We start from the raw sequence: 15,982 nt of genomic DNA, 5'->3' as shown, positions 1-15,982 counted from the left end.
CCTAACTCATCCCTCTATTTTTTCCTTCAATCATTCTCCACCCAAGTTAAAAAATCAAGGGTCAAAAGCAAGGCTCTTCTTCCATAAACCAGTGATCATTTAAATCTAGTCTAAAAAAAAAAGAGGGAAAACTGCTTTCTATTCTTACTCAAAATGCTGGAGCTGTTGGGGGGGAAAAATCTTGCCCCTTAATGAAACTCAAGCATAAAGCATTCAAAAGATCCCACTTAAGTAGATGATTATTGGCTGTGCTAAAACTAGTCTGGGCTCGAGCTCTTTCGGCGCACACTCAGGCTCTTGCTGCTGACAATAGGTCTTGGAACTCACCATCTAGACTCTCCACTGACAGCTGCAGGCCAAGGTTGTGCTGCGGGTTCACCACCCAGTGATTACTCGTGGCTGTAATGTCAAATACCAGCCAACCCTCCTCCGTAGCCCAGATAGTTCGACTGTCAAGCAGAAACAAATCTGAATCCCTAAAAGAAAAAGAAGACAGGGCTATGAGTCACCTGGGGGGAGAGGTTATTCAACAGTTTGATCGCTGAGCAAGAAGTGTACAATTATGCCATAGAAAGGGTCTATAAGGGAGTGTAGAAGAAAAGAGGGAAAGAAATTTCTCCAAAAAGGGACAGGTAAGATGGTCAGTAACTGGCACTTCAATGAAAACTATAACAAGAGAAGAGGAAGTGTTGAAAGGAATGGAATATGCGTTTATTAAGTACCTACTATGTGCCAGGCACTGTGATAAACTTAGCTTTACAAATATTATCTCATTTGATAATGAAAGGAAAGAGAAACAGATATAGAAACAGGCACCCAAGAAAATATTTTGTTAAAAAAAAAACACCCCTTGGTATTATTATGTTCCACTGAATAAAGGCCATGCAACAATTAACTGCTTACTGTGTGCAATAATAAAAATAACAGCTCACATTTATGTAGGCCTTGCTGAAGCTCCTTCCTCATAAACTACTGAAAATATGTATTGGAAGTATAACCATTTCCATTATGCAGAAAGAATTAGGAATCAGAGCAGTAAATGGATTTGCCCGTGGCACAGAGCCTAGGAAGTATCAAAGCTAGGGTTTGGAGCCAGTCTTGTGACTCCAAATCCAGTGATCCCTTCACCATGCCAGACTGCCTCTGAAGACACTCTGATCAATGTAGTAGATACAAAAATGAAATATGACAGCCTCTGCTAATAAAATAAGGGCTGGGAGTCCAGGTTACCAAGCTCTCATCTCATTACTCTTAGCTCTTCTTCAAATGTCATTTCATCTCTTCTAGCTTTGTTTTGCCTATAGTAAAAATGGGCGTGACCACAATGTCTTTGTCTGCTAAATCCACTGTGGAAAATAAAACATTTTAAAGTGCTTTGAGATCCACACACAGTCAATATTAATATACAGGGTGTGAAGAAATGTCTGAGTGAAATTTCTACCAGTTTTATTGCCAAAGCTGGCTCCCACCAGGGCCTCTTCCTTATGTTTCCAGTTGATGTCAGTTTTCACCAGATACTCAAGATACTTTGAATTTCTCCCCCTTGTTCTCTCAGGAAAAAAATTCCTTTTAATTCAACCAATCTTTCAGGATGAAAAAGCTTTATTCTGAAATTCAGGGGAAAGGTAAAATAAAACTAAATTGTGTCCAGAAGCATAAGGATACAAAGATCTAAAAACCTCTATGTCCTCTCTGTGGCATTTGACTTAGACATCTAAATGGTAATTCTGGTATTTAATCCTTACCTTTTCTTCCTGTCACTGTACCCTCCAGCAGGTGGTTACATGTGGGGCAATTAAGTATAATAACTATCCCTCACAATGTGCTTGAATCAATTTAAGTTTCCATGACCATGAATTTCTATTTCTGACTTTACTTACACGACATTTTTGGGAAGGAAAGTAATGGAATATATGAAGCCCTGAAAGAGATAGACCATCCAGTAGCTCAAATAATTAACTATTCTTTTTTTGTTTTGGAGCGGGGATGGCAAGGCAATTGGGGTTAAGTGACTCGCCCAAGGTCACAGAGCTAGTAAGTGTGTCAAGTGTCTGAAGCCAGATTTGAACTCAGATCCTCCTGACTTCAGGGCCGGTGCTCTACTCACTGTGTCACCTGGATGCCCCAAATAATTAACTGTTGTAAGAGAAATTTTCATCCCCCTTCTTTGACCAAATTAGCTTACCTTGGGCACAAATCTGATTATCACTTTAGTGCTCAAGATCTTACACTGGCTCCCTATTGCCTAAATGCCGAGCTTGTTTCATGCTACTTCCCCAAATATGTATTCTATGTTCTACACAAACTGGATTATTCCTTATCTACTATACATACCCTGTATTTTCCACCTCTGTGCCTGTACTCATACTTTTCCTTATGCCTAGAATGTAGCCCCGTCCCTGCTCTCCATCTACTGAATTCCTATCTAACCTTTAAAGCCCAACTCAGATGAAATCTCTTCCACGAAACTTTCTGTGGTCTCTCTCCCTTCACATCCCCCACAGTTCTCAGGATCAGCTGGCCAATCAATAAACATTTATTAAGCACCTACTACATGCCAGGCACTATGCTAAGTGCTAGGAATACAAAGAAAGGCAAAACACAGCTCCTGCTCTCAAGGAGTCCACAGTCTGATGGGAGAGGCGGCATGCAAACAACTATGTACAAACATGCTGTATTCCAGATAAGCTGGAAGTATTCCATAAGAGGGAAGGTACTACCATTAAGAAGGATCAGGAAAGGTTTCTTCTGGAAGATGGGATTTTATGTGAGACCTGAAGGAAACCAGGAAATAAAAAGGTGGAAATAAAGAGGGAGAGCATCCCATGCATGAGGGACAGCCAGTGAAAATGCCTGGGATCGGGAGATGGAATTTCTTGTTGAAGAACAGCCAAGAGGCCAGTTAAGTGGAGAGGGGGAACAGACAGGAATAGGGGTGAGAGTGTAGTGTAAGAAGACTGGAAAGGGAGGAGGGGTAGGTTATGAAGGGCTTTAGATGACAAACAGAGGATTTTATATCTGATCCTGGAGGTGACAGGGAACCACTGGAGTTTATGGAGTGGGGGTGGGGAGGTGGTAATATGGTCTTATCTTTGCTTCAGGAAGATCATTCTGATAGTTAAGTGGAGGATGGACTGGAGTGAGAGACTCCTGGCAGGGAAACCAACCAGCAAACTATTGAAATAATACAGGAGTAAGGTAATGAGAAGTTGTACCAGGAAGGTAGCAGTGTCAGAGGAGAGAAGGGGTCATATGCAACAGAGGTTATAAAGGTATATTCAATAGGCCTTGGCAACAGACTGGATATGAGGAGGGGAGGAGGTGGTGGGAGTAAGGAGTAGAGGATGACGCCTAGGTTGTAAGCTTGAGTGATTGGAAGGATGGTGGTACCCTCAACAGTAATGTGGAAGTCAAGAAGAAGGGAGAGTCTGGGGGAAAAGGGGAATAATGAGTTTAGTTTGGGACCTGTAAGTCTAAGATATCCATACAACATCCAGTTCAAGGCACTTGGAGATGGGATTTCCTAATCTGAAGGCTAGAAAAGAGGTTATGCTTAAATAAGTAGATTTGAGAATCATCAGCTTAAAGACAGTAATTAAACCCATGAAAGCTGATGAGATCACCAAGTGAAATAGTATAGAGGGAGAAAGAGAGAGAGGGCCCAAGAGAGAACACTGGAGTATATCCATGGTTAGTGGGTGTAATCTGAATGAAGATCCAGCAAAAGGAGACTGAGAAGCAGTCAGACAGGTTGGGGCAGAACCAGGAAAACCTAGAGAGAAGACAGTATCAAAGAGAAGAGGGTGATGGAGAGGTCAACAAGGATGAGGACTGAGAAAAGACCAGACCATTGGTAACTTTGGAGAGAGCTGTGTTCATTGAATGATAAGGTTAGAAGCCATATTGCAGAGAGGACAGATTGATCAAGTGAGAATTTCTGAGGATGGGTGAGACATGGGCACATCTGTGGGCAGTAAGTAGGGAAGCACCCAGTAGATAGGGAGAGACCATAGATAAGTGAGTGAGTGGGGATGACAGGGCAATCTATTGGAGAACATAGATCATAGATTTAGTGGTAAAAGGGACCTCAGAGGTCATCAAATCCACTCTCCTCATTTTACAGATGAAGAATCTGAGTCCCAGAAAGGTTGAGGGACTTGTCTAGTATCACAGAGTAAATGTCTTGTGGTGGGATTTGAACTCAGGTCTTCCTGACCCTTAGTCAAGTGCTCTATCCAATATACCACATGGCCTACTGGTGATTACCTCTCTCCCCTGTGGGTTATCAGATATTAATGTGTATACATGCCATATCTTCCACTGGACTAAAAGCTCCATGAGGTGAAGGACCGTGTGTTTTGAAACTTTGCATCATTCCCCACCTCCCTTCCACCCCAGCCCCTACTACCTTGCACAGCATCCTGTACATAGTAGGCCTGTAACAAGTGCTTGTCATACTAAAATGGTAACTGAATGAAGTTCTGAAAAATATCAATGGACATGCTGTAGTTTTCTATGGGGACAGTATCTTTTGCCAGAACGCAGGAGTTACACTTGGGTGATGACTTTGCTGGAAACTTTTACAGGAAAATGGGAAAATGTGAGATCCACGGACAAGCCCATTTGGACCATAGAACAATGACAACTTGGGGAGCAGAGCTATGTCTTTTAAACAATGAACGCCTTGCCAAAATGGTGTTAAACATTCTTTTATTACAAACCATGAAAGTGAGGGCCAGATTTGTTGACTCATCTGTGAATCAATGAGAGTTTGGGGACTAGGAAGTTTTTTAGATTTTTTTTTCTTCTTTCAGTTTTCTCTGGCCTTCAAAGGAAGGGAAGTGTGCACAATTTTTTAAAAATGCGTTTGAGAGGGCCAGGGCAGTTAGAAGATTGGCAATGAGCACAGAGTTTAGGAGAGAGAGGCAGAATCTCTCATGCTGAGATTAAGCCCCCGAAAGGGTGGGAGTCTTCACATTCTTGGGGTAGACATCCCCCTAACTCACTGACAGGTTGGAGGCCTGTAGTTACCCTCAACTTGGTTTAGTCCATCTACAGAGATGGTTTACATGGGTGTGGCCACTGCACATGCTACAATTTCTTGGAGTCACAAGAGAGAGTTGAGTGCCAGGTGGACACCAAAGGTGGATGAACAGTCCTGAAAAGGGCTCAGCAGTCCTCACACCAAAGGGCTTGTCCTCCTTGAACATGCCATATGCCCCTCTTCTGGCAGAATGGGTGGATGAGAGCAATTTGTTCCAATGGCCATGAAGGCAGCTGCAGTGCTTAGAGTTTGGTCAAACATTGAAGAAGCCAAGGTCACCCACTGCATCCTGGACCACTGCTAGTTGTCCTGACTTATGGACTTATGGAAGAAAGAGTGAGGCTGACAACTTTGTGAAACTCTGCCTTAAATCCAATTCATGCACAAGTCAAGACATCACCCCGTGATTTCGTTGGTCCTCTTCGAAAACAAAGGATAAACGATAACAAGTCCCCAACCTCTAGCACCATCAGCTAAATAAAAAGTATCAAAGAGCTGCGTGGAGAAACAAGTCAGCAGGCCACTCCATACTGTACACTACAAAACCTATTTTCCAATGATTACCATGCCAAATCCTCTTATCAACGTAAACTTCAACCTCCTTCCTTCCTCACTATGCCCATCCCCATGACCTTTTTCTCCAGACCTCATATGTATATAGAACAGCTCTAATGCTACATCAGAAACTAGGGCAAGTTAACTCAGGCTTTGCCCCAGAAAACTGACATAGAGAAGGGAAATACTTCCAGGGCAATTCGTTAGTGTGATCACTTCCTTCACTTGGTCCTGGGCCTCCCTCAATTTTACCTCCTTCTTTTTTTTCCTCCCACTCTGCTACAGGGAAGCAGGCTGCCCCCATTCCTGGCACAACTATACCTGACTGGGACAGAAAGGGATGAGGCACTATTGGCTCTGGCATGGCAGCATAGACCAGACCCCCTGGGGGAATAAATCGTTTCTTCCTAACACCTTGCTGAACCTAGGGAGGACAATCCTTTGGACTATACTCCCCATCTTGAACCGTCCTGACCCAGATGGCTCTGGAGGAGAAAGTGAGGCTGGTGACTTTGCAGAGCCCTCCCTCACTTAAATCCCATTCACTTGCATGTCATGGTATCACCTCCCTGACGTCATGGTCCTCTTTGAGAAGGAAGGACAATCAGCAAGCAAGTAAACTATCCCCACCCCCAATTAAATATGACCCACATACCAGAATTCCTAGTTCTGGCTTTGCCAAGAGTCAGGAAGGCCTGAGAACAAGTCAGGCCTCAGATAAGTTACTAGCCATGTGACTCTGGGCAAGTCACATAACCTCTGTTTGCCTCAGTTTCCTTATCTGTAAAATAGGGATAATAACAGCACCTCCCTCCCAGGGTGGTTGTGAGGATCAAATGAGATGACAAGTGTAAAGCACACAGCACAGTGCTATATGAATGTTCTCTACCACCACCATCACCATCATCATCGAGCTAACTGTGGTAGTGTCTTAACCCCTAATTAGAGTGCAAGCATAATGAGGGCAGGGACTTCTCTAGACTTTATATCTTCTTCAGTATCTAGAACCAGTTCTCTGTACACCACAGACATGATTAAAGAGCTTTATTAAGGAACTACCAAAGAAATAAATCCAAGTCTCTCGACCATCTTTTTTCCCCCCACCTTCCCTGTGCTCACATGCTGAAAGACAACTGCGTTCCAATCTCAGCTCTGCCACTTACTACCTGTGGGACCATGGAAAATCACTCAACCTCTCTGGTCCTCAGTTTCCTCACATGTCCTTTCCAGCTTTAAATACATGATCCTTCTATGGAAATATACAATTAACTTTCATCAAGCATTGACTAACTATAGAGCAAGCATGGGTGTGTAAAAGGAATGGGATCGAATGTGGTGGTTCCTAAAGAGCTTGTGTGTTATTTCTCATTCAGGGGTGGGTGGGCTGGTAAGTATAGCACAACTGGCTCTCTGGAAAACAACAATAACAACAAAACAAAAACGCGCCTATCACACACTTAAAAGTTGAATTTGCATTATTAACATTTTCTCCATCACAGTCAAAAAACAATCAATTAAGTCCTGATTTGTAGCATGTGCTACACATTTCCAAAGTGTCCACGCTCACGCTGAGAATATAGCAATCAAGTTTTATCTGGCTCCAGCACACCCCTGACTGTATTCCACAGTAGCTGAGTGCCTTTCTTTGTGTAAGGTTCTATGCTAGGCACATGGAAAAGTCCCGCAGGAGTATAAGATTGTATCCTGAGTTTGCAATCTATTTGAGGAAACTAGGCATTTGGACAAGTCAGGAGGGAACCAAGGGCCAAAATGAGAAGTGAGGGTTTTAAGAGCACTAATAGTTTAGGGAATGGGAGAGACTGGGGGAGCAGGAATCTTCAGAGGTGTGGGAGAGCTGAGCTGGAGCTGGGCTTGCAACGATGAACAGGATTTAGACAGAGAATGGTGAAGAAGGGGCAGGTGGGAGTTGGGTAGGTTTCCTGGCAAGAAGATCGGCAAGAGACAAGGTACAAAAATCGAGATAAGCACAGCCCATTGCAGAGTTTAAAAGGCTGGAAAGCTTCTGCTGTCTTCTCTTTCGCTCTTGGGAGAGCAAGAGCAAAAGGGAAAGAGGTAGATTGAGACAGTGCCCAGGACCTGAGAGAAAACTAGCCAGGCTGAAATGATAGAGCAGCAGTGTGGTACAGTGGAAAGAGAGCTAGACTGAAATCCGAGGACCTGGGCTTGAATTCCCAAATGGGCTATTAACTATCAAAGATATTTTGAGCAAGTTAGTTAACTTCTCTGGTTTCTTAATCAGGAAAATGAGGGTGTTGGCAAGAATAAAATTAAGTTGACCCACTGTAACTGTAATGTTCAATCTTGCCTCTGGTGAACAGATGAGGAAATATACCTCTCTCCATTCACTAGAGAAACAGATGCAGAGTGTCACATACATCGTCAGAGGTGGTTACTTCTCTGTTTTTCTTTTTCTTTTCTTTTCTAACAATGTAAGACTCACTAGGGAGGTATGTGTTTGTGTGACTATATCTGGAAATGATATGTGAAAACAAAAAGTATCAATAAAATTGAAATATATGTATGCATATATATCTATATATAGATAAATGCACATATGTGTGTGAGAGTACTTTGGTTCTAAATCTATGATCCTATGATTAGGAAGCATGTTTGATAAAAGAGTAGGAGTGAATGTTGGAAGAACCATGTTCTGGAGTGCCTTGAAGGCCAGACTAATGATTTTAGCCTTAAACCCAATAGGGCTTTTGAACAAGAAAATGGCACAGTGAAAACTGTCTATAGTTTCAATGGTCACAAAATTATTTTCCATTCATCTTGTTGGGGAGGCCAGGGAGAAACAGAGACAGAGATCCATGGACCATAGTTAATTAAATATAACAATCAACAAGCGTTATTAAGTTCTTACTATAATTTATGCCAGGCATTAAGAATACAAAGACAAAAATGAGATCGTCTCTCGCCTTGAGGAGCTTCCACTTAATTAGGGAGAGGTGTACATACATACATATATTAAAAAATAAGCATAAGATAATTTGGGGGGCAGGTAAGGAAATTCAGCTAGCAGACAGAGGGATCAAGAAAGGCAACATGTAGAAAATGACCTGAGTTGCCCTTGGAGAGAAACTAGGGATTCCAAGCAGCAGAGTTGAGGAGGGAGCTCATTCTGGGTATCAGGAACATCCAGTACAAAGGCCAGAGAGAGTGTCATGTATGAGAGACAGCAAGGAGGCCAGTTCAGCTCGATCATCAAGAAAGGCTAAAGGGAATCAAATATAATGAAGTTGAAAAGATTAAGTTTGTTTTATATGATCGTACATATATAACATTTAAAATTCTTACCTTTCTAAGGAGGGGGAGGGGAGGGAAGGAAAAAATTTGGAACTTAATTTTTTTTTTAAAAAAAGAATGCTTTACAAGTAACTGGAAAAAGTAAAATACTATTTTAAAAAAAGAAAAGGACAAGCTTGGGCAAGATTATAAAGGGTTTTAAATGCCAAAGAGAGGAGTTTATAGTGATCCTAGAAGAACCAGGGAGCCACTGGAGTTTATGGATTAGGTAAAATCATTTTGGTATCTGTGTGGAAAATAGATTGTAGTGGGGAAAAAAGACTTGAAAGAGGGAGACCAATTAGGAGGCTATTGCAATAGGCCCGGCAAGAAGTGATGAGGGCCTAAACATCCAGCAGTGGCCACACGAGCTGAAAGGAGACAGATGTGAGAGATGTTGGAGATGGAAGCAGCAAGATTTAGAAACTGAATAGAGATAGAGGGCAAGTAAGAGAAAGGGGCCGAGTTCAAATCCAAGGCTATAAATCTGAGGGACTGGAAGGATGGTGGCACCCTTAAAAGAAATAAGGAAGTTAGGATAAAGGGATAGATTTGAGGGGGGAAATGATGGGTTCTATTTTGGCACATCTGGAGCTTGAGATGCTTATGAGACACTCAGATGAAAATGTTCAGTAGGCAGTTGGTGATACAGCTATGGAGCTTGGAAAGGAGAGTAGGCATGGATATGTGGATCTGGGAATCAGAGGAATAGAGAAGATAAATGAATCTGCAGAAGCTGATGAGATCACCAAAAAAGAGTAAAGAGAGAGAAAAGAAGGCCCAGGACTGAGCCTTGTGGGCCGCTCACAGTTAAAGGGCAGGACGTGAATGATAAGCAAAAAATGACTCTTCAAAGGAACGATCAGACCATGGGAGCAGAACCAAGGAAGCATAGTGTTACAAAAACCCAGATAGGAGAGAGAGTACCAGAAAGATTGGACATCCGTATAAGTTGCTACAAAAGAGTCAAGAAGGATGAAGACTGAGAAAAGACCATTAAATACAGCAGTTAAGACATCATTGGTAACTTTGAAGAGAGCACTTTCAGCTGAGTGATATGTTTGGAAGCCAGATTGTAGAGGGTTGAGAAGAGAGAAGAAAGGAAATAGAGCCAAAGAGCTTAGACAGCTTTTTTTTCCTAGGAGTTCTGTCACAAAAAAAGAAAGAGATAAAGACAATAGCTTGAAGATGATGGGGTCAAGTGAAGGGTTTTTGTTTGATGGTTTGTTTATAGTTGCTAAACCAAATTTTCCTGTTGTCACCTGGAAAAGGTCCCCTTTATTCCTGCTGAGGATTGTGCAATGAAGGGGATCCTCTCAGATACTCTGCAATTAAAGAGGCAAGGAGTTCCTGAGAACCCAAATTACAAAACATTCTACTGCTAGGACTTGCTGTCTCCCAAGGGCCAAACTTCCCAAAAGCCTGACTCTGATGAATCTCAAGTGACCCCTAACTGCCCTTCATTGGAGGACAATCAAATACTACCACATTTAGCATCAAGTCCCACTTTTTGAGGCCCTGGACTACTCAAGGCTATGACAATCAATCAACACACATTAATTAAAATGTACTAGGCAACAGGAACTGTGAAAGGCACTGGGGGCCCAACAACAAAAGTAAAACAGTCCCTGCCCTCCAGGATCTGAGACAACATGAATAAAGGCACATTCAAAATATTGAGGAAAAAGCACAAGCAGCTGGTAAAAGTCAAAGAACAGAATCAAGAAAGGCCTCCTGTAGAAAGCAGGATGGGAACTGAGCCTTGAGGAAAGCTAGAGAATCTAAGAGACAGAGAGGAGGAAGGAATATATTTCATATATGGGAGACAGCCAGTGAGATGGTACAGAGATCAGACACAGAGGATCACGTTTGGGAGACACTTGTCATAGTATGCGTGAAGGGGAGCAAAGTGAGGACTACACAAATTTAGAGTTGAAAGGGACCACAGAGGGGATCTAATCCAACTCCCTCGTTTTATGGCTGAGGAAACTGAGTCTCAGAGAAGAGAGGTAACTTGCCTGTGGTCATACAACTACAAAGTAGCAGAGTTGAGATTAGAACCCAGATTTCTTGGTCCAGGGCTTTTCGTACTTAGACTAAAATGTCTCTCATATACAATATGCAAGTAAAGCTATATCCAGGATCATGGACCATTTAGAGGCGGAAGGGATTTCAGAAGTCATCCAGTCCCATCTTTTGATACCACCCATCAGGAAGCTGAGACCCAGAGAGACTTAGTGAGTTAGTCGTCCAAGTGATAGAAATGAGATTCAAAGTGGGACCTCTGGTTCTAAATCCAGTGTCTTTCCCACTGGTAGTATCTTAGCTTAGTACACTCATAGGTCCAAGGTCAATCCCCGTATCTATATAGCCATAGATGTTTGTTCATATAATCAGAAGGGCAGAAATTCATGAATGTCACCATCCCCAAAATACCACTTTAGTGCATTGTATGTATGTATGTGATCAGAGAACAGTGTCAGTAGCAAGGCAACACCACTAGATTGAGACAATCTAGTGTTGCTGATGACAACTTTGATCTTGAGGCCAGAGCTAGCATCCCTAAGAGCAAATGGGATGTGCTTGAGGGACTCTAAGGTCCCCAGAGACTCTGGGATTCTAAATGGAGACTCAATAGCATACTATTCAATTGCTTAAAAAAAAAAGAGAGAGCCTGGGACTACTAGTTTTCCCCATTCTGAACCAAGGTAAAGTCTCCAGGTTCTAGCTGCTAGACTATAGCAGCCTCCTTCTCTCACCTTAGCCCTGAGCCACTTTTTCCTTCTCTGCCATTTTGCTTCTTGGTGAGCTGGCTGCAGACGGAAAATAAACATTTTTAAAGCTCTACATGTTGCTACAGTAACAATGCTTTCAATTCCCTAAGCTAACATGATGCAATCTGGGGAACCCAACCAGACAACAGGATACATAGGTGCTGGGGTTGAGCCAGTCTGGGAAACTGCGGAATCCACTGGACAGCCTGTAGTTATAGCAAACCTGCAAACAATAGGCCTAGAGGGGAAACCCTCAGTGAAAGATCAAAGACAAGTTCAGAAGGTGTTCATTGTCCCACCCACACTGACTAAGATACTTACTCAGATCTACTGTCAGCTCCAGTCAGCTTTTCAATGCCATAGACTGATGGCAGGAAAGCCGAGTCAACCTCCCTGACACCCCCATCCATTCTCCACTTCCCAAGTAGCCCAGCTCAGAATCTGAGAATGTCAGGTCTGGGCAGGACCTTTGATTTCAAATCCTAGGCTCTGCTACTACCACCTGCATTGCGTGGCCTTGGACAATTCACTTAATTTCTTTGGGCCTCATTTTGTCATCTGCAAAATGAGGGAGGTGAAGTAGATGGTCTCTAAGACCCTTTCCAGTGCTAAAATCTGTGATCCTTTTACAAGAACTGAATCCAGCCTCCTTATTTGACAAATGGGAAAACTGAAGCCCAGGGAAAGAGCAGGGAGTGATTTGAAGTCCTGCTGTCTGCGTTGGTAGCAGAGCCTAGGCTAGAACTTGGGCCTCCTGACTCCTAGCTCATTGCTTTTTCCATGCCTCCTCCATGACACCACCGGACAAGCTAAATGAGTGGTTTTTGCTAGATCTAGGTTTCCCCAGAGATTTCAGGGAATGCCTTGCTCTACCCCCCCCCTCCCTTTTCTCCTCCCCCACCCTCTCACACTCACCAGGATACCAAAATAGTGCCCACCTTCCTGGAGACATAAGGAAAAAGAGAGTCATACAGGTCTGAGGCTTTTAAAGCATATCCCCTTTAAAGCAGCAAGAAGCCAGGAAAACTAAAATTAAGTCATTTAGAGGAAGGTGGAAAAGCCAGCATGAACAGCAATGTTCCATCCACAAAATAGCCAGGGTTCCTTCCTCCTCCTCCTTCTCCTCCCTCCCCCAGTCCAGATGCTCTTCAGGTGTTTTCCTACACAACAACCTCCTCCGTGAAGCTAAGGGACAAATTAGCTGCAGGAGGGCCTTCCCTAAGCCAAGTTATGAAACTAGGAGAGACCTTCCATATCATCGTATACCCTCTCATTTTACCAATGAGAAAATCAAGGCCCAAAGAGATTGACTTGCCTAGAATCACATAAATAGGATGTGGGATTCATCTCCACATCCTCTGACTCCAACACGTCAAAAAGAACCCTCAGCTATAAATCAAGGGAGTTGGATTGGGTCCCCTCTGTGGCCCCTTTCAACTCTAAATTTGTGTGGTCCTCACTTTGCTCCCCTTCACGCATACTATGACAAGTGTCTCCCAAACGGGATCCTCTGTGTCCCATCTCTGCATTTTTATAGCTCAGCCCATTTTTTATTCCAAAGACCTTTGCTTGTCAGTTCAGGCACTATCTACACAAGCAATGAATAACTGAATGGTTTCTGTTGACCCCAGTAACACAATTACATCAGGTAACTTAAGCAAACCCATAAACCTGGTCCTCAATTGAATTTTGATTAAGCCCAAGTTTCTTAGGTATCCAGAAAATTAAAATACCTTAAAGATTTCCAATTAGTAAATCTATTCCAAAGAAACAAAAAATGTCTAGATCACTGTTAGCTGAGACATATACACACTTAACCATGTGAACTAGCCCTGATTCCTATGATCGCACTCTGGCAAGCAATGTACTTAATAGCTAAAATTATGACCCAGTATGCCAGTATTATTGCTTTACCCTAAGGGAACACAGGAGCAGGAAAAACACCACGGGAGTGGGGAGGTGTACAAACAAAATGGTCCATTCTCCCTGAAAGAGGCATGCATCAAGACATTTTTGCACAGAAGCAGATGTGCCCATCCTTCCTAAACTCTTATATAGTAACTTATAGCCTAAGCAGGGGTGGGAAACCTGCGGCCTCAAGGCCTCTAGGTCCTCGGGTGCAGTCCTTTGACTAAAACCAAACTTCACAGAACAAATTCTCTTAATAAAAGGATTTGTTTTGTAAAACTTGGACTCAGTAAAAAGGCTGCACCCGAGGACCTAGAAGGTCACATGTGGCCTTGAGGCCGCAGGTTCCCCACCCCTTGTAAGCTGACAAAAACTGAGGGAGTTAAAAAAGAACAGAGGGAAAAGCACAGAAGTAAGCCTTTTAAAAAGTATACATTTGACTGTAACAACTGAGACCAAATAAAAGGGAGGAAAGGGGATGGAATCCATCAATATTCGTGACTTGATAAAGGGTAGGTACAGTGGAAAGAAGTCTGAGTGTTCCCATAAGTACCAGAAGGCTAAACACTCTGGAAATCTGAGGTGACCTTCAGCTGGCTTCTGGTGGAGGGAGAGATTGACAGGAGTGGTCCTGGCTCCAGTCTGTGTGGGGTGAAGAGGTGGAGGAGCAGGAGCCAGAGTCATGGGGAAAGCCCCATTTGCTGCCCATTCCAGTGGGGCCTTCAAAAGGCACTCATGTGTACTAACATGCTAAGCTGGTCAACTCTGCCCTAAACCACACACAGAAAACATCTCCTGGAATCCTTGGCAGCTCTCCCTCAGAATGTGTCATACAGTCCCATCCTGCAATCATGCAGCAGACTGCCATGGGACTTGGTAACAGCCAAATAAGTTGGAGCTGGCCCTGAAGTGTCCAAGGATTTCCTAGTTTTTTAACTGTCCTTCTCAGACTCTCCATCTTTCCTCTTTTCTCTTCCCTTCCTTTCAACAGGGCCACGATGCTGCCCAACACATGTGGCCACAGAGAAAGGCTGGAGAAGCTAGAGAAAAACAGGAGAGGGAGCTGAGCAGGCGGCAGGATCAGGCAGCTGGAGAAAAGATAGCAGACTTGAATATGGTTTTCAAATCTGACCTCTTTGCCTGATTTAAGATTCCAGAGTTCAGGCCATAGAATTTCTGTAAAACCAGAGGCCCTTCTTACTCCACTCAACCTAAGCCTCAATCCATACAAGAAATCTGATAACAAGAGGTGAGCCAAGCTGCTGATTTCTGCACTCTGGGACATATTTGTGGTGAAATTTAAAGATCTGTGGGATTCCCCCCCAAAAAACACTTGGCTCTGCGGGTGGAACCAGGAAGCCTCTGAAATGCCACAGAAGAAAATTACTAGCTGATCAGCTGTCCACTTTGGGCATTTGTAGAGGTGGGTGGATAGGGAAATGTGGACTTCGAGACTGTTCCCTCCTCACATTTTTTTCCTCATCGCCCCCTTTCCTCCAGTGACTCCAATTCTTGACCAAAATAGAAGTGAAGTAAGTTTAGGATCTTTCAAATATCCTCTAAGGGAATAAACACACTGAGACAGATGCACAGACAATTTCAAGCATCATTTTCTGACTTTTTTTTTTAATGCCACACCAAATTTCAGAATTATGTAACTTGAAGGAAATAAGTACAAGTCAAGTGAGATCCTCAGATGCAAACACACAAAAGGACAAAAAAAAAATGGGGGGAAGGGGCAGTGCTTAATTCCAAGTTGTTACAACAATGATGCAAGCCAGAGAATGGGACTCAGATAAGGAAAAGGAAGGGATGGAGCCCAACATAATGTTACCCATATACTGATACTAATAAATGTCTGAACTGAGAATGGCCAACAAGGTCTGAAAATAGCTGAGGAAAGGGGGAGGGGAGGGAAAGAATAATTATTTATATAGTGCCTACTATGTGCTACGCACTTTACAAATATTAACTCATTTGATCTTCATAATAACTAACCCTTGGAGGTAGGTTCTGATATAGAAACAGGAAGAGCAGAGAATAGATTTTGGCCATTTATTTGTGGCTTAGGAAGTGGGCTAGGGTCTGGCAGAACAGCGGAAGGTAAAAGGATTAGGAAGAAATAAAGGATATTCTTACCCACTGAGGACCATTCATTTATACATCATTCATTTATTCAGTACCCGTGACCTGGCAGGCACTGGGCCAGATGCTAAGGACACAGAGATAAAAATGGATGAGTCTCTGCCCTCAAGCAGCTTCCATTAGGTAGTCTAAGAAGACTAACATTGAAAAGAGTCAACAGGTGAGAATGTGAGCTAGTTTACTCCTAAGGTGCAGGAAGACATGGAAAAGAAAGTTCAGGATATAGTCAGTGAAAACACCATGGAAT

The 15,982-nt window shown here is 43.0% G+C and overlaps 1 protein-coding gene across 2 annotated transcripts in view; it reads right to left on the bottom strand.

The window, feature by feature from the left end:
* Positions 1-15,982, bottom strand: part of BMP7 (bone morphogenetic protein 7) — a 100,117-nt gene that overhangs the window by 23,504 nt on the left and 60,631 nt on the right. For both annotated transcript variants that reach the window (XM_036751580.1, XM_036751581.1), the window contains exon 3: positions 328-476. In XM_036751580.1, coding sequence (XP_036607475.1) covers positions 328-476 — 149 coding nt within the window. The remainder of the gene's footprint in view (positions 1-327; positions 477-15,982) is intronic.

Source organism: Trichosurus vulpecula, chromosome 3 (genome assembly GCF_011100635.1).
Source record: "Trichosurus vulpecula isolate mTriVul1 chromosome 3, mTriVul1.pri, whole genome shotgun sequence".
Taxonomy (NCBI): domain Eukaryota; kingdom Metazoa; phylum Chordata; class Mammalia; order Diprotodontia; family Phalangeridae; genus Trichosurus; species Trichosurus vulpecula.
Note: the sequence above shows the minus strand (reverse complement) of the source record. Positions and strands in the feature narration are given on the sequence as shown.